Source organism: Cebus imitator, unplaced genomic scaffold (assembly GCF_001604975.1).
Source record: "Cebus imitator isolate Cc_AM_T3 unplaced genomic scaffold, Cebus_imitator-1.0 Scaffold17, whole genome shotgun sequence".
In the NCBI taxonomy this organism is placed as follows: Eukaryota; Metazoa; Chordata; class Mammalia; order Primates; family Cebidae; genus Cebus; species Cebus imitator.
Window position 1 is genome coordinate 6,662,535 of NW_016107332.1, and position 25,634 is coordinate 6,688,168.

Consider the following 25,634-nt stretch of genomic DNA (forward strand, 5'->3'; position numbering starts at 1 on the left):
CTTTGAAGCTAACACACAAATATGTTTGTACTACACATCTCTTCTTAGACATTAACTCAAATTAGTTCTAAGCTATGATATACTTTTGTTTCATTTTTAAGTTTGTTTTTTAATTATCTTTTTTTTGTATAGTAGAATTTTAAGCTGTTAGGAGGTCATATAGATGTTATGTAGAAGAGGAGGGGCCAAAGAGTGCAAAGAGAGAGTCTAAAGAGAGAAAATTCAAAAAAAGCTGCACTGCAGTTTAATATGAAAGAATTTCTGTTAATTGATTAGACAGTGGCTCACATTCAGAAAGGAAGATACATGAAACTCATCTTCAAAGATCAGCAAAGACTTAGTAGAGCCTGACCCAGTAGTATATAATCATTTCAGAAATTCACATTGATAAGTTGTTTTTTTTTTTTTTTTAAATGAATAAAGGGAATGCAGTTGTGGCTAGCAGAGTCTGTTCTTTTGGGAAAAGACCCCCTAGTATAGTATGTAAAGTCAGCCTGTCTGCTTTCTCTCTCTCTGGCCTACTTTACTTGCTGGCCATCTGTGGCCTAGTACATTTTTTAAGATGACTCTCATTCTATATGCTCTTCTGTAATGTGACCTTTCCACCTACCCCTCAACAAGAGGTGGAGTCAATTTCTTCACCCCTTGAATCTGGAGGGGCCTGTACCTGCTTAGACCAATAAAATATGGCAGAGTCTTTAATTGGATAGGCACTTGCCATTTCCTGGCCTTTAGGAAGTCAGCTGTAATAAAAGAATGCAACTCCATTCAAACTGCCATACAGTGAAAACCCAAGCTATGTGGAGAAGCCATGAAGTATGAAATGCCACATGGGAAGACAGAGGGAGAGCAACAAGCACCAAGAAACCAGGTATGTAAGTAAGGATGTCACTGGAGGAGTAGATCCTCAAGCCCGAGTTGCCCGAGCTGACGCCACACGGATCAGAATGAATCAGCCAGCTGAGCCTTTCCTTAATCCCTGACACACAAATTTGTGAGCAAAATAAAATTATTTTAAGACAGTAAGTTTATGAGGTATTTTGTAAAGCAATTTATCATTGATAAAAAGTCAACAAATAGCCTAGGGCCTACATATTTAAGTTCATTATAAATATAAATCATGTTTTAAAGGATATGTACCCATGGTAGTAATGGAATTTACAAGAACACAAAGAATCCCAATGTTAGAAGGTAACTTAGAAACCATCCTATCCAGCTCCTACATCTCAACAAGTAAGAAAATTGGAACACCCTTACTGGGTGCGGTGGCTCACACCTGTAATTCCAGCCAAGGCAGGTGGATCACCTGAGGCCAGGAGTTTGAGACCATCCTGGTCAACAAGATGAAACCCTTTCTCTACTAAAAATATAAAAAAATTAGCTGGGTGTTGTGGTGGGTGCCTGTAGTCCCAGCTACTTTGGAGGCTGAGGCAGAAGAATTGCTTGAACCTGGGAGGTGGAGGTTGCGGTGAGCCAAGATCGAGCCATTGTGCTACAGCCTGGGGGACAAGAGTGAGACTTCATCTCAAAAAAAAAAAAAAAAAGAAAGAAAAAGAAAATTGGAACCCCCTAGGCTATGTAATAGGCAATTAGAATACCACCATTAGGTAATTAGAATATCACCATTCCTGATAATTAGAATACCAATAGGTAATTAGAATACCACCATTCCTGACTAAATGGTAGTTAGAAGTTAGAGAACACTAATAGGTAATAAACTCTTTCTGTTGACTTTTTTTTCTAAATGGAAAGAATTTAAGTGGTCAGTCATTAATAATTAATTCACAAGGGTAATAAGGTAGCAAAGTGACTTCCTTTGCCAACCAATTTTTATTATATCTATTTGTTTAAAGGCTCCTTGAAGCTTTAATGTTCACATTATCATTGGTTTCCACCATTCTTGAGATCCTTTGGCAAAGGGTAACATTGTGAAAAACAGGCTCATCCCCAAGCTAATCCTCTTTTGCCTTCTACTTCGATTCTGTTATAGTACCCCCTGATCTTAACTTGGGGTATTTTGCAGCATTTTGCAAAACAGCAACAACAACAACAAATTGTTTTCTCTTACTCAGCTCTCTACTTTTAATGCCTGAAACATCTGAAACATTCCTGCCTCGTGGATAATGATTTATGTATTTTTTTCTCTCACTCTTAGAGCATTGAGCAATTGCTGGGTCTATGTGTTTGCTGAGGAGAGAGGCTTCCTGAATTCATTTTAGCAGAAAGACACCCAGCTAGAATATATTAACACTGGATTAGGAATAAGAAAACTGAGAATTTAGTTCAAAGTGCCTAACTGTTTACGCAACCTTGAGTAGATTATATAGCCTAGGGGGTTCCAATTTTCTTACTTGTTGAGAGTTAGGAGCTGGATATGATGGCTTCTAACTGTCTAACACTTCTACTTTCTAACACTGCGATTCTTTGTGTTCTTGCAAATTCCATTACCACCATGGGTACATATTTTTTAAAATATGATTTACATTTATAATGAACTTAATTATGGAGATACTATGTTATTTGTTGACTTTTTATCAATGTGCCCAGGCTTTTTCTTCATTGTTAAAAGAAAAAAAAAATGCCATAAGTGATTTTTTAAACTGGTTTAAGATAGAAAATGTTTACAGTCATAAAATTAAGTTGTACTGGAAAAATATGTCTGTCAAGGACACAATGTGCCCCAATGTGCCATTTATTTGCATTTACAGGAAAACCCAATTATAACGGCTATTTTCAAAAACTAATATCACTAGAGACTGAATGTATAGTAGAGCAAGCAGATGATAATGTGTCCTAAAAAACTGACCTAGCCAGGAACATGTACATGGTGAACTCACCCACATTTTGTTATTCTGTGAAATTCTACATTTGATCTATTTTTGCTGATATTTATGTAAAATAAGACAGAATTAATCACTAGGCTAAATTTAATATTTGTCTCAGATGAAGTGAGGTGCTAAAATTGTGTCATGATTTCCAAAAGTTCTATTTTTAGATCGGACAGGGTGAATTTTGCAACCAAATACCTCTTTGGTAAAACTTATGTCATTGGACTGATGTAAAGCAAAAACAAGCAGGTCCCAAACCAATTGCTGCTGCTGCTGCTTTAAAATTCATCTCAGTGTGATCCTTTTGTAGTTCATGAGTATGATGATTGGGTGTTCACACGCTTGTGTGAAATGTGCCACCCTTGAACCTTGTTACCACGTCGGCATATTACCCATCTGACCTGAACTTGGAAAAAAGATAAATATTTAAATTAAAAAAAATTCATCTCAGTGAAACCTTTATTGAGCTGGCTGCAATTCAGGAAGGACACACTCCATATTTACATCAGACACAAAGGTCTTTCCTTCTGTAATCATTCCCTGAGGGGAGTAGTTGTTTAGTGGAGTCATTTCTCTCTGGTCTGTTACAACTTAAGCAAGAATTTATGGCTCATAATTTCAAATTTCAAATCATAGCAGATAAGATTTAAGCTGGCTTTTAAAGTTCATCCGTGTGAAGATCACCATGGTGTAAAGGCTACTCAGTGGGTAGCCTGGGTCCTGTCTTCCCTATGCTAACTAGTTGTGATACATTGGGGACCATCCCTAATCTTTCTGGGTCTTGTTCCCTCCTTTGTCAAATGAAATGGATTTCACAAATTTTTCTTTGCGAGCCCTTCCTCATGTGAGACTTTTGTGATGATGAGGTCTCTTTCTGTTTAGGCAAGATGCCTTCTCCCTGTCCTCTTCTTGTTTCTCACTTCCTCCCAGGACTTGTGAATATAACACTTTTAGTGATGACAGACTAATGCATCTGTCCACCCCTCACCATCATCTCCCTCCAGGACTGCTGTTGTAGACTCTTAGATACCTCTCAACACATCCATTCTTTGCTTAGTTCCCATTCAGTAATTCTTTATGAGGAACACTCTTTACAGAAACCTCAAATTTTATCATTTCACCTCTCTCCTTAAACCATTAAATGGCTTTGATGGCTTTTAGGTCCAAATCCCAAATCCTTAACATGGTCTGTTGAGCTCTTTACTCCCTGCATCTCTGGCACCTTCCCATGCCACTACCATGTGTTAGTTTAAATGTGCCGCAATAAGCACAAATGATATACTTTTACCAAAGGACTACTGGTAATATCATGCTGAGGATGTTGCTGGGTATGGCTTCTCAAATGTCTCCAGCTCTTCAGAAAAGATGTGCTCAGTTTGATGGTCACGGAATTCTCCTTGCATAGGCATAAGACTGCTTCTTCTATATCTAAACATATTGCCCAAAACTTCAGAGGAAGTATATTACATGGTTGCAAAATCTGCCCCTTTTTAGCCATATCACCAGTATACATCCTAGTTTTAGGGAAATATTTTCCATAGGCTAACAGGGCCATCTTACTACGTGGTTCACAAGTTATATAATAATGATTAGATATCACACATGGGTACTATATTAGTTTAGGCTGCTGTAACAGAATACTATAGACTGGGTGGCTTAAACAACACTTATTTCTCATAGGTTTGAGGACTGGGGAGTCCAAGATCAAAGTGCAGACAGAGTCAGTGTCTGCTGAGGAGCCAGGCCCACTTCCTGGCTTGCAGATGACTGTCTTCTCATTGTATCTTCACATGACTGAGAGAAATAATTTTTCTCCTGTTTCTCCTTAAGGTCACTAATCTTATTCATGAGCAGTACACCCTTATGACCTAATTACTTCCTGTGATAGGTAATTAATTTTATGTGTCAACTTGACTGGGTTAAGGAATACCCAGATAGCTGGTAAACATTATTTCTGAGTGTGTCTGTGAGGATGCTTCTTAGAAGAGATTAGCATTTGAATCAGTAGACTGAGTAAAGAAGATTCACCCTCACCAACGTGGGCTGGCACCATCTACTCCATTGAGGGTCCAGATAGAACAAAAAGGGAGATGAAGGGTGAATTCTCTGTCTTCTTCATTTGGGAAATCCATCTCTTCCTGCCCTCAGACATCAGAGTTTCCAGTTCTAGGCCTTCTGACTCCAGGGCTTACACCAGCCCCTCCACCCTCACCCTGGTTCTTGGATTCTCAGGCCTTTGGCCGTGCCTGAATTACAACACCAGCTTTCCTGCTTCTCCAGCTTGTAGATGTTTTATTGTGGGACTTCTCAGGCTCTGCAGTGGTGTGAGCCAATTGTCATAATAAATCCCCTCATCTATTTATCTCTATATATTCTATTTCTCTAAAGAAAGCTGACTAATACACCTCCCAAGACCCTGTCTTCCAATACCATCACATTGGGGATTTGAATTTCAACATGTGAATTTTACAGGGACACAAACATTTGATCCATAACAGATATACATGGGACACTGATAGTCTATGGACAAGCATGCTTGGTGATACTTTTAGGCCTAGGATGGAGTCACTACTGCAGGCCTGGCTGGAAGCTACCATTCAAGTATGTGGGCCTCACCTCAGTTCTGCCAATGTTAGTTACTGTCTTTTTCACCAGAGGGCATTCTCCAATGCTGCTGCTTTTGCTCAAATGATTCTTTAACTCCCACTTACACCTTCTTTTTCATTGAGGTAATTTCTATTTACAATTCAAATCTCCTCAGTTTACAAGTCACTTTCTCTCAGAAACTTTTCTTGTTCTTTCAGACTAGGTTGGGTGCCTCTGCTTCCATAATACCCTTATCTCCTACAGAGGGTGTTACTGTATTTCTAGTTCTATGACCATCTAGCTTTAGATTGTAAGTTCTGTAAGGAAAAAGATTACCTAGTTCATGCCAAAGCCCCAGCAACTAGCATGGGGTCCAGCATATAGCAGTCAGTGACCCCCCTAAAAATCTGTTTGACGAATAAAGGAATAAATAAATATAGAGAAGAAAGACATAGGTGAGAGGAGTGAAAGGATTTCGAGGAGGGAGAGGAAGTACTTCTTGCTGATACTGATGGTATAACTACTAAGAGCTGGGAGAAATAAATGAAAAAGGCCTCTTGCCTGGGCCATGATCCTCATTTTAGCTTCCAAGGAGGTAGAACTGTTAAATCGAGTCCTTTCAGGTCTTCTATGGAAAAGAAGTATAGACTAACACTGGGACAGACACCTGGTGATTCAGGGAAGGCACTCGGGGAGAGCAGTCCCCAGGCCCAGAAATAGATCTGGCCCCAACTCTGTGTACAATTCTACAAATACAAGGTACTTTAAAAAAATAGAGACAGGGTCTCACTATGTTGCCCAGGCTGGTCTTGAAGTCATAAGCCACTGTGCCTGGTTGACCAGGGGCTTTTTTATTGTGAATTTTGGGAAGCTGTATTTTCTCTTTGTTATCTTTATATTCCATATCTTTTCCTCACTGATAGCAAAAATATATTAAAAAAAAAAGAAAAAACAATTCTTAGAGAACCTCAAAAAAGTCATGTGTTTGTTTATAAGACAGGCAAGCATTCTGTTTTTACATTCTCAGTGAGTCAAGAAGGGAGAACACCATGGGCAGAGCAATGACTTTTGTCAACAGAAAAGGAAGCAAAGGATTTATTGAGGAAGAGAGGCAGGAGGAAAAGGAGAGTGGACAGAAGCTGCTCTGAAATTGTGATTCTATAGATCTGTTGGGCATTCCTTTTTGCTATCCACCCCTAATAAACAATATTCCTTGCCTCGTCTCTTCTGATCTCCCTGTAATTCCTTGTGGTTCCCTTTCTTACCAGACCAGTGCCTTTAATCCAGGTCATAGGATCAATTTTCAATAGCTAAGAATGTTGGTGCAATGAGAGTGCCAGTCATATAACAGACATCTTAAAGTGAAAATATAACTATGTATTACCTTAAAAACAAGGGTAGATATGATCAGTTATCATAGGTTATTTTCATAAACAACACCATAATCTCAGTGATTAAACTCACATGAGAAAAAGTTGCTTGTGTCCTAGAGGTTTAATAAAAAAAGGTAATAAGAGGGACTCTGCTCCACAGAGTGATTCAGGGATTCAGCCTTTCCCCAATCTTTACTCTTCCACCTTCTAAGTTTTGTCTGCCTGTGTATTCAGCCAGCAGATGATTAGAGATTTCTCATGGGAGGGTTTATTAACTAGGCTTGAAAGTGGCATACACTTTCATGTACATTCTACAGGTTAGAACTCAATCTCAATGCTGCAACCAACTATAGGGGAGGATGGAAAATATGATTGTACTAGTTTCCTAAGGTTGCCATAGCAAAGCACTACAGACTGGGTAGCTTAAAATAACAGAACCATATTCTCTCACAGTTATGAAGGCTAGAATTGCAAAACCAAGGAGTCCTCAGGGCTATATTCCTTCTGGAGGCTCTAGAGAAGGATATTCCTCTGCCTTTCCCAGCTTCTAGTGGTTGCTGGCAATCCTTGGCATCCCTGGCCTTGTAGCTACATCACTCCAATATCTGCCTCTATCTTTGCATGGCCATCTTTTTTGTGTGTCTCTACATCTGATTTTTTTCTCCTCTTATAAGGACACCTGGTCATTGGGTTAGCCCACCCTAGTCCATTATGACCTCACCTTAACAGGATGACATCTGCAAAGACCCTACTTCCAAATAAGGTCACATTTACAGGTGCTAGATATTAGGACTTGAACGTTTCTTTTAGAGGGACACAGTTCAACCCACAACAGTGATCTAGCTATGTGCCCAAAAGGAAAAGAAAAATGGTTTGGTGTCCCCTGTTGGATCTTTGCCAAGTTGTTAAGATTTTCTACTAGAAGTAATAGTGAGTGGGAAAGCCTTTCAAGGGCTTTGGAGAACTGAGATTTTTAAACATTGTTTCTGTGAAAAAATGTGTTTGTAACAACAGACAACTCTGACTCACAAATGGAAATAATCTACCTCTAAGACATAAAGACTTATGCTTCAGGAAACTTTACCCCACTCAAATAATGTTATGAATTTAAATAGCATGTTAGAGATCATAATACTATTAACTCTAATGGTTTAATAAAATAGAATAGGCATATGAAAATTAGAATAATCACCTCTAAAACTCCATGCCTATAAAATATGCTTAACATAAAACCAATAAAGACATCTTCATATTTCTTCTTGGGTCATTGTTATCTGACAGTGGTTTCTGCTCCTGGCATTTTCCATCTTAGTCTTTGCCCATCTTATACTTTATTAAGTGGCTGCTTTTCACTGAAGCCAGCCATGATTTAATAAAAGAACAACAGCCTTCAAATCTGAGGAACTTAAGCTCTATATCTTATTAACTTTCTTACTTTGGACAAGTCACCAAACCCACTTTTTATTTCAGCTTTTTCACCTGTACTGTGATTGACACTAACCTCTTGTGTGGTTATGATAATCTCATAAAGTCACTTAGTACTTATTGAGTGTCTGTCATATGCCGGCACTCTTATAGGTGCTTGAAATATATCAATGAGAACAACAAAGATCTCTGTTCTTATGGAGCTTCCATTCTTGGAGCCAAAAGGGCTTTAGGAATCATAAAATGCAAATGTAAGGTATTATCATCAATTGCTCTTGTGTCTGCAGCAACTCCATTTTCTCAAATATCTGTAAAAATCTTATTTAAAATTATATCTAGTTATTAGATATCAGAAAGTACATAAAGAGAAAGAAAAATCTAAGGAATAAAAAAAATCTTTTAGATGTCTAACTAGCAGTAAAAACTTATAGTACATACTGAAAATAATTCCTTATTGCATTTAAAAGTAGCTCCTAAACCCCTATTATATGCCATGTGCTGCAGTAGGCTTCATGTGGCATGCCAAGACAGATAGTAATCCTGCCCTCAAGGAGCTTAAAGTCCAGTTAGGGACATGCCCACTGGAAAATATACTATTAGGATAGAAAGTGAAGAATACTGGCAGACAGGCACAAAGAAATTGATGGGAAGATTTCAGAAAAAGAAAGTGACTGCCAAACATTTATAACATCTTGTTGACATTTTCTGTAGAAAGATATTTTCCCTCTGATGTTGTAATCAACACAATACTACCAGCACCTGTTTAGCTACTGGCGGGGATTTAATTTTATACAGAATGTAGATGTTTACATCTATGTTACGCTATATAGTATTTGGGCAGTACTTTGACTCTGTACAGGAAGTGCATTGTATACAAATTTAAGTAATATTTCAGAATGACACTGCTATGGCTTGAATATTGGCGTCCCCTCTAAAATCATGTTGAAACTTAACCCCCAATGTGATGGTGTTGGGGGATTGGGCCTTTAGGAGGTGATTAAGTCACGAGGATAGAGCCTTCATGAATGGGGTAAGTGATCTTATAAAATGGCTGGAGGGATGTGCCTGTAGTCCCAGCTACTCAGGAGGCTGAGGCAGGAGAATCGCTTGAACCCAGGAGGCGGAGGTTGCAGTGAGCCAAGATTGTGCCACTGCACTCCAGCCTAGGTGATAGTGAGACTCCATTTCAAAAAAAAACCTCAAAAAAACAAAAACCAAGAAACAAACCAAAAAGGGCTGGAGGGAACAAGGTAGGCCCTTTTCGCTTTTCTTTCCTTCTGCTATGTGAGGACAGTGTTTGGTATAACATCTGTGAAGCAGAGACCTGGCCCTTACCAGACACTGAGCCTGCCGGTGCCTTGATCTTAGAACTTCCCAGCCTCAGAACTGTGACAAATAAGTTTCTATTATTTATAAATTACCTCATCTCAGGTATTTTGTTATGGCAGCACCAACACACTGAGATATACTACAAGCAGCCAGCAGGTTATAGCAAACTGTCAAACTGAGCACTGTATGCTTGTATGTTGACAGAGCAGGCATTGTTACAAAGGTTGTCTGAACATAATCAGAAATTACTAATTCATAAACTGTTGAAATATGAAGTACATTATTTTCAATTTGCATTGCAGAGGTGATGTAAAAGCAATGATTCTATTACTAATTGGGCTACCAAACCCATTGACTGAAAAACATGTTCAGACTTCAGTTGACAAAGAAGAGTGTTAATAGCATCTCTCTCCTATAGATCCAGTTACTATGAAAGTCTTCCATTTTGCTTCTTTTCTTCTTTTCATAGTATAATAGTTTCCTTAACACTTTTGCCAAGAAGTTCCCATCTCAGGACCTTTGAACTGCTATTCTCTTTGCCTATAATATTCTTCCTTCAGATAATTGCTTGGCTTGGTCCCTTCATTCAGATTTCTCAAGAGCATTTCTTTTTTTTTTTATGCAAAATAATTTTATTTTCCCCAACAACAATAATGAGGAAGCAGAATGGCATTGTTTTACATTTTTACCAATATCTTTAATATCTGGCGTAAGAGAAGAGAGCTTGATTCTCATATCTGTTTATGTATTCAGTCCGTTGAGTTGGTTGTGATGTCACAGTTCATGTGGACTACACCCTACACACTCATGGGATAATGCTATTTATAATGCCAAGTAAAATCTTGACATTCTTATCAAACAGTTTTGACCTTGAGGAGCCTCCGAAAAGGTTATGGTGACCTTGGCAGCCCCACTTTGAGAACCACTGGATAGCTCATCCTCCCCTTCCTGTCTTGTCCTATACAGACAGGACTTTCTGTGTAGATATACTGGAATACTTTCCTTTGTGAACACAGCTTACCAATAGCAGTTCTTCATACTACTTTTGTGAATGTTCTAAAAGAAACATGTTCCAGTTGTGTGAAAATCATCTTCTTTTTTCTTTTTTGAGATGGAGTCTTTCTGTTTCACTGAGGCTGTTCAGTGGATCAATCCAATCATCTTTCTTTTTTTCTTTTCTTTTGCTAAAGAGCATTCCTTAGCACCTTATGTGCTAAGCACAGTAACATGTTTCTCTCGTCACTCCTTATTCTACTTTTTTCCTCCATAGCATTTGTCACTATTATTTTTGTTTGCCACCTAGTTCCACTGTTAGAATATAAGCATGATGACTGCAAAAAGGTTGCCTGTTTTGTTTATCATGATAGCTGCAGTAGTTAGGGCAATGCGCCTCTAGTGCTCAGTTCCTGGCACACGAGAGGCATTCAGTAAATATTTGTTGAGTAACTGAATCCAGTGTCCAAGCTGAGGCTACTCCCAAGAAACGTCAAGAAAGGGGCACCTAATGGGACAAGGGAATGAGTGAGGGGTTGGGTGAACAGGTGTTAGGGGAGTAGGAGATGGCATGGGGATTTCTGTGAGACCTCTGAAAACAGTGGGAGTTGGGCTTCTGGAGGCTTCTATAGTTCTTTGGGGTTTTGTTTCAAAAAAAGAGAACCTTTGTTTCTTTGACCTGGCTGTGTGATCCAAGGTACCACTGAGGCAATGGTGAGAAAACAGCATTGGTGGAATGGGTCTGCTGAAACAGGAGGAGGGTGGAGGGCATGAAGGGCAGCAAAACAGGGTTGATTCTAGATGAGGACGTGGAGGGGGGCTTTGGGTGGTAAGGCAGAAAGAAAGAATGATCCTAACAGCAATGGGGATAAAAGGTGAATTTTTGTTGCTGTGTCTGATGGAAAGGTGAGTTCTCAAATGCTGCAGTAATTTTCACATAAATATTTCTTAAGTTACACTTTCCAGAGTTGAAAATTGTCTATATTTGTAATAATAACAAGATTAGCAATAGTAACACATTTGCATAGACACCTTCCAATTTCAAAGTGCATTTATATACACTATCTAATAGGTTTAATCCTTACTATATTTTTACTTGTAAGTATGCAGTGTATTGTGCTTTATGTTCATTTTCTCGGAATAAGGGCAAGTGTTTAGAATATACATATGTACATTTGCACAAAGTATATCAGGCTCTGGTTACATCTGCAAGTTAGTATTTTTAAATATGCAAGCATGGCCACCTTAATCAACATGTGAATTTGGGTTTCTTGTTGTAAAAACAAACATTTTTTTTAATCAAAAAGAATGCTGGAACTTGATAGCATATACCCCTTGAGAGGAGGGATTGTGTTCTATTCATCAGTCAGTGGACATAATTAGGTTAATAAAACTTTTGAGATCAGTTATAAAATATTGCAACTCCATTAGTTTTTTTATGTTTATATTACCAATAGTATCTTATATATTTAACAAACCTTGATTAACTGCCTTTAATGTGCCATGGAACATGCTTGGTTCTGGAAATTCACTTCTCAGCCAACCCAAACACACACATGGACCCCTGACCTAAAGCTCTTGGCCTATCAAGAAAAGATGGCTAGGTATTTGTGCAGTTGTGTAATACATCATCACAGGTGTTCTGCCAGAAGCTTACATTGGAAAGAGGAGGCACAAGAGAAGAGAGTGGTCTGGGTTACCTGGAGGCTGGAGAAGCTCAAGGCTTTATGACAGAAGTCATCCTTGAGCGTAGTTTTTAAAGATTATATTTTAAACCAAGTGAATAACATCTGAAAATCATAGCTTTCTTATAGTCACTCTAGGATATTAATAGCCGTTCCTTTTCTTTAAGTAGCTCTTGACCAGCTAAAATGTACCTCTTCAGGTTCAGAGACACATTTTAGAACGTTATAGTTTTCTCATTATGTATTGTATCTGTTCCGTCTTGAAGTACCTGTAGGAAGAAAATTGAGTGCAGGTTTTGTGTGTGCGTTGAGAGCTGATCTTATCAAGGGTGTGTCAGAAACCAACCAGCAGAGTCTCCAAATCACTCGAGTCCCTGGCGTTCTTTTTTCAAGGCTTTCTTCATTGTAGCCTGTTCCTGATGGTAATTGGTTGAATCAGATTTAACAATGCAGTCAGATAAACAGTTGTGGCAGCTGCTGCCATGGCAACGTCACCGTCCTTACCCTCCCAGCGCGCGCCCCTTCCCCACCCCTCCTCCTCCTCCTGCTTTCCGCCAGTAAGTGCATACTCGCTAGTGGTCTGTACAGGCGGCACGGTTTGATGGCAGAGATATTTTCTTTCCAAACTGTTCAAAATGATGAACGAAGATGCAGCTCAGAAAAGCGACAGTGGAGAGAAGTTCAATGGCAGTAGTCAGAGGAGAAAAAGACCCAAGAAGGTAAATCGCCGGAATTAGGAACGTCTATGTATAAACATGTATGTGTGTGCATGTGTGAGTGTGTGATATCAGCGAGGCTATGGAAACCGTGGAGCATTATGAGTAACTGTAGGCTATAACAGTGCCAAGCCTTCCTTTTTAAAGAGGCAGGTGCAAACTGCTGCTTTTTGAGAATAGTAGAGGAGCCATGGCTCATAATGGATACACTGACTGGAGCATGGTGAAGTGAATAGCGATGAGGTGTGTTCCGCATGTGGATTACTGAGGACTGTGGCCACTGATGGGTACTTCTGGTGTTAACTGGGTAGAGAGAGAGAGTCATTTTATTTTTAGAGTTTCAAAGGAATAGTGTGAAGCAAGGTGGATTGTGAAGCAAAAGGCAGATTTTTGGCTAGATGCGTTTGCTCTGTGATGATCCTGAGGTGGCTAGACAGCAAATGCCTTTTGGTTTCATGCTAACTGTATTCCTCCTAAGGAGAAAAGACTGCTGTGACAGGAGAAATATCCTCAGCATGATATTTCTTTGGCTTGCTTAGCTCCTCTGCAGTTTTCCCAGACATTAGTGTGATAGCTCTTTCAATGATTAAGAAAAACAGCTGAAGCTATTATGGGGTGGGGGCTTTGGGGCACATAAAGCAGTTTGCAGGATTTCTTTCTGTGGCATACATTCCCACACCCTCGATTTTCATGGAAATGACAGCATCGAGAAACAGTGGGAAAAGATGCAAACTATTCAGCCCCACCCAATGCCAGCACTTCTTTCTTTATGGCCTGACTCCTTCTGCTAAACTGTTGCAGCCTCACAGAGCTTCCCTGAGCCTCACCTCTGAAAGAGATGCTTTATAAATTCTCCTAAAATGCATTTGTTTCCTGGAGCAATAATATGGGCAGGATATTAGATATGATTCTAATGTAAATGGCATTCAACGTGAGATGGTTTGGATTTTGAATAAGCAGATTACAAAAATAATAAGCAAGAACAAATGAATGTTTTTCATTTTGCTAATGAAGTTGCATTGTGTTTCAAAATTCTAGATGCCTAGTGTACTAAATGTCTTATAATCTAAACATCCTAAGTAATTTGCAACCTCTGATATCTAAAAGATCCTTGTATCAGCAAACAAGGGAGTAGTATATTTGTATGGTATCATGCAATTTGATAAAAACAAGCATGTGCCGATTTTTTAATCATAGCATAGAGATAGTGATGCAATCTGATAAAAGGCAAAAGGATAATTCAGGGCAGGCAGGAACATTGTAGAATGTCCTTTTCCTTTTGTACCTAAGCAGATCTGGATCCCCTAGACCTCAAGGGCATTTTTATAGAGTGGTAGCTAATTGACTAACATAAAAAAAAAAAAAAAAGAAAAAGAAAATAGAGGAGAGAGAGAGAGAAAAAGAGAGAGAGAGCAAGCAAGAGGGGGGAAAAGAAACAAAAAGGAATTTTTAATTCACATTATCATTTTAAAATCCTGTATTTTCTCTTTAAATTCCCGGTGCTGCTTTAGAAACAATATACTGAGGACTATTAAAGGAGTAGAGAATGAATCTTGAGATTTTGAGCTCAGGGTGATGATACTAACTTCACATGACCAAAGCCATTTTAAAGTATTTGAGGGGGTAGAGAAAACAAAATCATCCTATGTAATAACTATCATACCTTTAAGCTGAATTTTCTCAAACAAATTTATTTTAGGAGTAAGTCTTTTTCCAAACTTACATCCAAAATGAAGCAGCAAGTTTTGAATGTGTGTATTAAAGCACCATGAATATTAAGTGTTAAAAGTAGTTTCACCTAATAGAAATTGCTCTTGAAAAAAAATGCTAATTACATAATAGATTGGGAGACAAACACACATAAGCACACAAAACACACACATTCCTCAGCTTGCCTAGTCAGTCAGACATAAGTGGATCTGAATCTCAGTTCTACCCTTTAATTTTGTGTGTTTAGAGCACATCATTTAATTTCATCCAAGAATTCGTCTATAAAATGAGAATAATTATACATAGAGTATTTTGTGAGGATTAGAAATAATGTATATATAATTCTTTGAACAGTATTTAAAACATATAGTCAATGGCAATGGCTTTCAGGTGTTATTCTCTTAAATGGAATTTGTTTATTGCAATAAACCTTTTAAGAGAAAAATCTGTTTATACTTTTGAGAGAGGCAGAAATAACAGAATCCAATATTGGTGCTTTGCAAAGATTAGTAGTCATTTTTCAAAATGTCAAAAATTATATGCTATAATTGGAAACTTTTTTACCTCATACAAATCATTGAGATTTACATAAATGTACTTTAGGTCTTTATGTTATTGGTTCACATCATTTTGCACAGCAGGAAACTTACATTTTCATACGTAAACACTAGACCATTAATTGTGTCTTGATGAGGAAGTTAATAGTAAAGAGATAAGTATCCCCAATAAGCATAAAACCTGAGAAAGCAAAAATTGGAGTAAAGTCAATGTCACATCACTTCCATTCAATTGTTTGTTTTTCTTCCAGAGGTTTACATTGAATCTGCTGTAGGATTCTACTTAAGCATCCAGGATTATGGACCACCAAGCTCTCTGTGGCCTGGGTGTAGATCCATCCTACTGAATCATATTCCTTGAAATCATGCCTCTATCTCTAGTAAATGCATAACAGATGGGCTGTAATTTACTTGTTTATTCTGTACCTTCCAAAAGTAGCTCTTCTGAGGGACAGAGCTAAAGTGTCTTTGGCCACAAGACCTACAATGTGAGAAAATCAGCTCAGGGAGGAATTTATTTATGTCAGAATTTTACTGAGTATGTTGAGGATGGAAATTCTTTGAGCTTTACTTAAGAATGTCTATTTTGGCTTCAGTAAGTGAGCTTGTCAATATTCTCCACTCAGAAACCACAAGGAGTACACTGGTGGTTGAACACGAAGGGTTTGTGACTCATTGCCATGAGGAGGATACAAATCATGGGGAACCATGGGGCATCTCAGTAAGCGGGTGCCAGGAAGAATGCATAGGATACGGACTTCAGTTGAGAAATTTGAAAGAGGGTTCAAGAGAGTGGTGACTCACTCTGGATGGGGTATTCTCACAAAGCAGGAACAATTATACAATTGTGTATCCCAGTAAGTCTTATTTACAGGAGAAGAGGATAGAGGGTTACTGAAGCTTTGGTTGTAAGGAAGCGGCAATCTCATCTGGCAAGAGAGGGAGATGTTTGGTATTTCGTGGCTTGGACAACGTCCTTGTTTTGTCTGTGTTCAGACATGATAAGGGAGTGGTGCTGTTTCTGTTTTACTCTGTCATGGTCAGAGTGGCCTTGTCTGATGTTGATGCTTTGAGAAATTTTTTGTGTTCAGCAGGAGAACACTGAGGCCTAGCTGATAGAACCATGCCAGCTCCTGTGGGTCAGTGGCTGCTTTTCTCATTCTCGAGCTTGAACACAAAGATACCTTTGGAAAGAGAAAGACTTGTTTATTATTGAATACTTTTTAGTACCCAAAGAAAATAAACAGTAGATAGTCATGTTGCTAAAGTAGTCATGAAAACCTTCATCTGATACTTCAGTGAAATTTTCTTAGGGCCAAGACATTTCATACCAACAGATCATGCCCAAGGTGCAGATTTGGGATTGATGTTCTAGTGGTGGTTCAATGACGAAGAAATAGGAGCGATTCTAATTCTCAACTGGAATCCTGGACTAAAAAGAAGCATTGGGAGCTATGTAAAATGTATCCAAGTAAGACGGCTTTGAGCCTACTATAAATCCTAGACAACTTTATAAAATCTTATTTTTTGGGAGGCAGGGTCTCATTCTGTCACCCAGGCTGGAGTACAGTGGTGCCATCATGGCTCACTGCAGCATCGACCTACCTGGCTCAAGTGATCCTCCTGCCTCAGCCTCCCAAGTAGCTGGGTCTGCAGTTATGTGCCACCATAGCTGGCTATTTTTTTTTTTTTTTTCACTTTTTGTAGAGACAGAGTCTCCCTAAGGTGCCCAGGCTGACCTTGAACTCCTGGTCTCAAGCGATCCTTCTCTCTCATCCTCTCAAAGTGCTGGCATTACAAGCTATAAAACATATTCCACTATTTCATTATTTAGACAGATTAGATTAAAATAATCCAATACCATATTTAAGTGTGCAGCTTCACATACTTTCCAATTTTGTAGCAATAACGTGGCAGTAGATTTGTACTAAAAGAGGCTGTAGGAGCTTTTGATAATTTACATAAATGAAAATGGGAATACCAAGCATCAATCACAGGTGACAGCCATCTGAAACCACTAGGCTTCTGAGTTCTTCTAAAACAAGTAAATAAGTGAATGGTTTAGTAACTGTTTTCCTTATTTAGTGGAATAATAATACAAAGATAAAAATAAAATATAAGCACTATTATTTTCAACAGAGTAGTAGTATAAAATGGCTTTCTATGATACCTTATATTTATTGAAGATGCTTTGATCTGGATCACATACATATGCATAAGCATTGCAAAATATATTGAAGGTATACACACACACACACACACACACACACATTTAATGGCTGTTTGCTTGCCACTGCCTAAATAGAGAGATGAAAGATCAAAGTGTTGCCAGATGTGTCGTTGAAATGTTGTACCGTGGAAATGTGAATGAGGTACATATTAAAATATTTATTTTTATAGCAGCCAAAGAAACTATGCCCTTTTCGGTGAAATCAGATCCAACATTTAGGTGTCCAAATAGCATTGTAATCAATTAATTTTGAACTTAAACTTGATGACTTATCTAGTTCAATGGTGTCTAGAAAGGCTTCCATGTATAATTTATTGTGAATAATATCCCTATTTCTTTAGTCTTTCAAATAACTTACCATTTGCCCTTTATAAAATATCAGCTTATAACCCAAAATAGCATGTGTTGCCTGAAGACAGTAATTCCCCATCACTGAAGGTATTTAAAATGACCATCTGTCAGGGATGGTGGAAATTTTTATTGGAAAGAAAAATACCTTACAACCTGCTATTCTGTGATTTTCTTTCAATGTCTGCCTCTCTGTTCTATTTACTCACCTTTATGATACTGATTTTTTCACTGATAATTTCATGTCTTAGTAATAGCTAATTTGTCCTTTTTAGAGTAGGATATTTCAAAGTGCTGTCTGTTGACCATAACTACCAGAATTACCTGGGTTACCTGCCAAAATAATTCACTTCTTAGGACCTACTTCAGACCTGCTGTATCAGAACTTTTGAGGATTTTTAACAGACTCCCAACTGTTTCTTATGCATACTCAAGTTTAGAACCATTGCCTTAGCCGGGTGCAGTGGCTTACACCCCAGCTCTTTGCGAGGCTGAGGCTGGAGGATTGCTTGAGCTCAGGAATTTGAGACCAGCCTAGGCAACATAGTGAGACCTTGTATCTACAAATAAATAAATAAATAAATAAAAAATTAGGCATGGTGGCACGTGCTAGTAGTTCCAGCTGCTGGGGACAACTGAGTACACCCTGCCTTGGAGCATGAGGTCATAGTAAGCCATGATTTTACCACTGCATTTCAGCCTGGGTGATGGAGTGAGTCTCTGTCTTAATAAATAGATAGATAGATAGATAGATAGATAGATAGATAGATAGATAGACAGACAGACATATAGAACCATTGCCTTAGATTGTGGTCAACAGTAATGAAATTGAGTAACCTTAGAAAGAAGAAACTTTTATTTTGATTAGATGTGTTAGTTTATTACTTGGCTCTCATGGTAACATTTGTTTAAGTCTAGATGGCAGCAGCAATGACACAAGAAAATAGAGAACATTTCTTTTTTATCTTACTCTTACATGTGAAATCTAGAACCTTTACATATGCTATCTTATTTAATCTTCAGAATAATACTCATTGAATATTATTATCCCAGGTTCATAGATGAGAAACTGGAGACTCAAGAGACTTAACATATAGATGATACTGAAGGGACCATAGACATTTTTCCTACTGGTCAATGACTGACGTATTTATAGCCATTTCTCCCATGGAAATCGTGTGCTAAGGTAGTTTTCTGTGTCTCTTGCAAAGATTCTGTCATTAACTTCTGCTAAGGTAGCCTCCTGCTTCTTTCTTCCAATGTTGCTGCCATCTTGCATGTCGATTACATTTCCAAAAATGCTCACTCTGATCTATGGGAATAACATGGGAAGATGATTTCTTTCTTTTTCTTTTTTTTTTTAAGATAGAGTTTCACTCTTGTTGCCCAGGCTGGAGTGCAATGGTGCGATCTCAGCTCACTGCAACCTTTGCCTCCCGGGTTCAAGCGATACTCCTGCTTCAGCCTCCCAAGTAGCTAGGATTATAGGAATGTGCCACCACACCCAGCTAATTTTGTATTTTTAGTAGAGATGGGGTTTCTCCATGTTGGTCAGGCTGGTCTCGAGCTCCCAACCTCAGGTGATCTGCCTGCCTTGGCCTTCCAAAGGGCTGGGATTACAGGCATGACTCACTGTGCCAGGCTGACTTCTTTCATGGCTATTTATGATATTCTCCCAAGTAGCATTCCTAAAAGGAGGAAAACTTCTTTTGCTTCCATTATATTTTGTGCTATATTTTTGCAGATGTATCCATCAGTCTATGCAGGCAACATATTGGACTTTGAAAATTCACAAAAATATAAGGAACAAAAATTAAGTAAATAGCTGCATTCATGTGGCTTAGGCGTGTTAAAGTAAGCCAGCATAAAAAGTTCATCCTACTTTCACCATTTTAGCTCTAATTATTCTCTTGAGAAAATGTTGTTAGAATAGTATTCTCAGTAGTTGTTCTATTAAAGGTTCTTTTCCATATACTCTTTTCTGAAGTGTTGGAGGTTTCTTTTTCCTTCTTGATAAAGTTTCTAAAGAGACATTTGATTGCACATTAAAATAGACTTGAAATTTTAATCTGTATTTGTTTCTGTCTTGTCCTGATTCAGAGCATGCTAAATTATAAATATGCTTACAGCTTTATTTCTTTCTTGCTTGTATTCTGTTCTAATTCCTGTTGGAGGCAGAAACAAAATCACTGCCTATTTTTATCTCATTGGACACTGGTCGGATACATCACAACAAATAAAGTTATTTCAATACCCTTTTACTAGATAGAACAGAGATGGGATTGCTACCAAAGGAGACAATCTTTTTATAGAAAAAGTTTAAATGTTTATATACTTGAGACCAAATAAATATGATGGGGTATTAATTTTTCTTTGAAGTTCATGCCTATGTCTCTGCCTGTAGGGAGGGTCATTTTTAAAAAGCTGCAGGGAGATGGGAAAATATGTTCTAGTTAATAATATACCACAGTCTAGAGGGTGAGCATCTTCTTAGTCATGAGACCTGGTTTTTATTCATGTTTTTCTGTTAACTCGCAGACAACTATCATCTCCTTCCACACACTAATTTGTGTTTGTACTCATTAAGACAAAGACCTTGATTTCTAGCATTTGCTTAATGAGCTTCAGTTTCTAAGAATCAGCTTGTTTTACTCAGTTTAATTTAGGTGTTTCTTATGAACACATAGGAAAGCTTCCCCAATTTGACAATTGGTGTTGGTTTGCTGGGTGTATAGCCCTGTGTTAGGTGCTATGGCATGGGTAGGCTGAAAGACATTGATTGATGCTTACATGGGATTCACAATCTGAGCAGACATTTCTATCCAAGAAAAAAGTAATGAACAATTTAGAGAAATATTATAGGTATACTCACACAAATTATAAGTGAAATGTTGTGCATTGCCAAGAAGAAACTTTACAGGAGTCTGGAGAAGGGCAAGAGATCAGTATAATTTTGTTAAAAGAGTAAACCCTATGAGTAGGTGAACAGTACAGCAGAGCCCTAAGTTATGGCTAATGTGTGAGTATAAAGAAGGGGATATACATGCAATCTGGATGCGACAGCCTCAGGTATATCAAGACGTTCCCCTCTTTTCCATTTCCTGACCTGGCCACTGGCTTCTGTGCAGTCTTCTTTGCCCATATTAACTGGCTAGAGTGACTCATGACCAATCATTTCACTTCTGGCCACCTTTCACTTTCTGCTTATAAAATAAGAATAATTATGGCCACTGTCACTTCAAAGACACACATGGTTAAAGAGAAAGAAGTAAAGAGGTGTTTTAGAAGTAAAACTATAGAAACAGAGCTAAATGTTAGGGTCTGTGTTAATACTAAAAATAGGAAAATATTAAAAAGAAATTGTGAACCATACTAGAATGTTTCACCCAGTGCTAGTAAGCGGTACCTTTTTATAAGTATTTTAATGTAATAATATAATGGTTACTGTAATTCTAATCTTTGACAATATTCTTAACAATAAGTATTTGTATGTGGCAAATTAAGCCCAAGTTAGGTGGGAGGTATTATAGTTAAAAAAAATCTGAAAACAAAGAAATTCAAAACATTATGAGAATTACATATGGGAAATTTAGTATTCTCTGTGTCAAGATTTTGATCCTTCTTTTGTATAATGCTTTGTGTGTGTGTGTGTGTGTGTGTTCTAAATTTTTTTTGTTTGTTTTCCCCATTTATTTATTTTATTGCATTTAAGATTTTGGGGTACATGTGAAGAACATGCAAAATTGTTGCATAGGTACACACATGGCAGTGTGATTTGCTGCCTTCCTCCCCAACACCTACATCTGGCATTTCTCCCCTTGCTATCTCTCCCCAGCTCCCCACTCCCCACCGTCCCTCCCCTATTTCCCCCCAACTGACCCCAGTGTGTAGTGCCCCCCTCCCTGTGTCCATGTGTTCTCATTGTTCAACACCCGCCTATGAGTGAGAACATGTGGTGTTTGATCTTCTGCTCTTCTGTCAGTTTGCTGAGAATGATGGTTTCCAGTTTCATCCATGTCCCTACAAAGGACCCAAATTCATCGTTTTTGATGGCTGCATAATATTCCATGGTGTATATGTGCCACATTTTCCCTATCCAGTCTATCGTCGATGGGCATTTGGGTTGGTTCCAGGTCTTTGCTATTGTAAACAGTGCTGCAATGAACATTCGTGTGCACGTGTCCTTATAGTAGAACGATTTGTAATCCTTTGGATATATACCCAATAATGGGATTAATGGGTCAAATGGAATTTCTATTTCTAGGTCCTTGAGGAATCTCCACACTGTCTTCCACAATGGTTGAACTAATTTACACTCCCACCAACAGTGTAAAAGTGTTCCTATTTCTCCACATCCTCTCCAGCATCTGTTGTCTCCAGATTTTTTAATGATCGCCATTCTAACTGGCGTGAGATGCTATCTCAATGTAGTTTTGATTTGTATAATGCTTATCTTTAAAGAATCCCTTTTTCAGAGGTTCTAAATCCTTGCCCAGAATTCAGAGTATATGGTGGTGTGATGCCTTTCTCTCTTATTCCATAGCACTGTCTTGTGGGTACAGAGGGGTGCAATACACCCAATGGCCAATAATTTAAAGTGAGAATCAGGAAGGAAAACAATTAGAATAAGTATAGATACTTTCCATTATTTAGTAGTTTAGAAATGCCATTAGAACTGCTAGAGATATTCGTGCTACTGTTAAATTAACATGAATGTCTGCCTTACTTTTGGACTGATGTAACAAAATACCTTAGAGTGAGTCATTTAAAAACAACAAAATTTATTTTTCATAGTTCTGGAGGCTAGGAAGTTAAAGATCAAGACATCTGTTGATTTGGTGTGTGGTGTAGGCCCATTTACTGGTTCACAGATGACGCCTTCTCTCTGTGTCTTCACATGGTGGAAAAGGCAAGGCAGTCTTCTGGGGTGTCTTTTATATGGGCACTAATTCCATTCATGAAGACTCTGTCCTCATGGCCAAATCACCTTCCAAAGGCCCTACCTCCTAAAGCCATTGCATTGGTGATTAAGTTTCAATTTAGGAATTTTGAGGAGGACACAAACATTCAGATTACAGCAGTCTGCTTTAATGTTCTCCCATTTAGTTAAGCTTTTATTAGATTGTGTACAACCTGGCATTCTTGTGTGGTACGTTCTATAAAGTCGATGCAGTAAATAATTTCAGTGTTCTGTGAAGTCGGTCAAATTCAGAAGACTAGCTCTACATATGAATTTGATCTATGTGTACGTTGTTGCCATGTACTATAGCACATATGTTTAATAATTGTCTATGTGATTTAGTCTTGGCATGACCTACCACATATTATCATTTGTGTAGAAAAGGTATTCGAAAGAGACTGTATAAATAGCCTATAAACATCAGTTCTTTTCAGTGTGAAAAGGAAAGAGTTTCATCATGGTACATATGGCATTGTTATAGGTCATTCCTCTGTCCCAATACTTTGTACTCAAAGTACAGAGACTGTACATTGAGAATTCAGACATTGGCAACACTTTCCACACAGCCTATGATTCATAGTAGGGACCACAAAAAGCCTTAATGTGAATTAGCCATTTGTTTCCATAATTTTAGATTACTCTAAGAAGAGTATATAAATAGCATTGATAAAATGTTCATGAGTAACACATTGCTATACTCCAAGACTCAGAATAAGTCTATATACTGAGGTTTGGGGATGAGTGGTAACTGGGTCTTGGTTTGAATGCTTAGCTATTTAGGGCATAGTGCTAATCTTGCCACCACTATCCCATAAAAGCCAGTTATCTTCATTTGGTATCAAAGGCATACACTTCATACTTGACTGAAGAGAGTGGCTGATCAGACACAGCACAGGAGAGTACTGCCACGTGTGTGCACATCCATCTGCATTACCAAACACACTATGATTTACTTATCTCCTAATGTGTGAAGGAATTCTGGTCATTTTTAGAAGGTCATATGAGGGGAAATGATACTAATGATAGTCAAATAAGGGTCTTCTGTGGCATTGTGATGAAGTCTACCTCAACCAAACCTGTTTGAACAAATCATGTTTTGTTAAGTAAATGGAACAATTTATTTATAGAAAAATTCTTCATTAGAAAAAATAGTTCATCCCATTGGAACAGCATTTTCAATAATAATAATAATAATGAGTAGTTAATATTCATTGAGAGATTAGTATATACACATGCTAGTTTACATAGAGTTCTGCATAGATTATCTAATTTTATCTTCACAATAACCTGATGGGTAGATAGTTTATGATTCCATATTAAAGATGAGACTGATATCCAGAGGGGTTTAAAAAGACCTTTCCCTGACTGAATCTACATAGCTCCTAAATGAGCTAACCCAGGTCAAACTGACCTCTCTGCTTATCTCCAAATCCCTGTGCTATGTGAATGCAACAATGTTTTACACAATTAAAATAGGATTAAGAATTAAAGAAATAGAGGTTTTGTTTATTTCCCAAACTTGTTTCACTCATGCCTTTGCTGATTGGTCAATTGGTCAATAAATCTAAAAAGCTAATTTTTTTTTTCCCAAATATGGTTTAAAACAGAAGTATAAACCCAAATTGGAAAAGTTGTTTTATATAGTTGTTGACTAAGATTATTAGCTTTCAAAATTTTCAAGCCAGATGTGAATTCTCAGACTCAGCTCTGGAACACTGAAGAATGAAGCTTTATAGTTGGTATTTCCATCTGCACTTCAACTGTATTTGTCAAATGGCTGACACCCTTTGCATAGCCTCTCTAATATAAGGAGGAATTTGTTAGTGATTTCATGTTGCTTGTCCTAATTCAAAAGGTCACTAATCTATCATGTGCTCCATAATCTCATTACACAGCAGGGACCTCTTTCCAGTTGTTAAAGAACCAGTAGGACTGATTGGCCTATTACTTGGGGCAATCGGGCATTTATTTACTGGCCCATCTAGAAACTTGTGCATTAAACTATTTTTTGAATGGGTAGGACGTCTATTCCATCTGGAATCTTGATATCTCTTACAGATGACCCTGTCCCAAGTGCCTTCCATGTTTGATTTCTGAAGATAGCTCTTGATCTCCGGCAACAGGTTATGTGTGGTTGGGGAACTTAAACTTACTGTAACAAAATGACTTGACAGATAAAAAATTACTGTTGGAATAATTTTCTGAATCACTGGTCCCCATCCAGTGGAATACTAAAGTTCTTCCCCAATTGCTTTCTTACAGTAACAGCTTTAAGGGATGACTATTTTGGTAAACTTTATTTATACTTTGTCCAAATGAAGAGAATATTAGCTAAAGGAAGTATGTTTTCCTTTGCAGAGCAATTCATTTTTCTTTTCAAAAAGGCTATCAGGAGATACTTTTTGTAGGTTGCTTATATAACAAGTCAATACATTTTAAAAATTACATACACACATACACACAAACAAATTATTGTGAGTTTTAGATATCAGACTCTTGGAAATAACTTACAAACTTTGGGGTTTCTTTTAAAAAAGATAAACTGCGATAACCATATTCCAATTTATATTTGCAGTTTTGTACATTTTTGACACAAATAATTACATCACAAGAGTGAATAATACTTAGGCAGATATGGCTGGCTATGTCTTTCAGTATACTGAATGTTTATTGTATGTGAGAATGATCCCTTGCATCTTTTCAAGCACAGCTGTCTAGTGAACATTTATTGACTATTTGTCCAATATTTGAAGTATCTTCAACAATACTGCTGTTGTTTAATGGGCACAAAAAATAGTTAAAAAGAATGAATAGGATGTAGTATTAGCTAGTAAAACAGAATGACTGTAGTAAAAATTAATTTAATTATACAGTTAAAAGTAACTGAAAGAGTA

The 25,634-nt window shown here is 37.8% G+C and overlaps 1 protein-coding gene and 1 non-coding gene across 37 annotated transcripts in view; both read left to right on the forward strand.

Annotated features, from left to right (window-relative positions):
- ANK2 (ankyrin 2) overlaps window positions 1–25,634 on the forward strand; it is a 568,766-nt gene that overhangs the window by 216,578 nt on the left and 326,554 nt on the right. For 12 of the 36 annotated variants that reach the window (XM_037731985.1, XM_037731975.1, XM_037731992.1 and 9 more), the window contains exon 1: window positions 12,662–12,938. The exons of 16 other annotated variants lie outside the window; for them this stretch is intronic. In XM_037731985.1, the coding sequence (XP_037587913.1) occupies window positions 12,855–12,938 (84 nt within the window). In that variant the 5' untranslated portion in view covers window positions 12,662–12,854. Of the gene's footprint in view, window positions 1–12,540; window positions 12,939–25,634 lie in introns of those variants that run through there. 8 more of the 36 variants (XM_037732009.1, XM_037732027.1, XM_037732064.1 and 5 more) reach the window with 1 other exon arrangement.
- Window positions 3,127–3,230, forward strand: LOC119468573. Its single transcript, XR_005197268.1, has one exon. It is a non-coding gene; the product is annotated as a small nucleolar RNA U13 (small nucleolar RNA).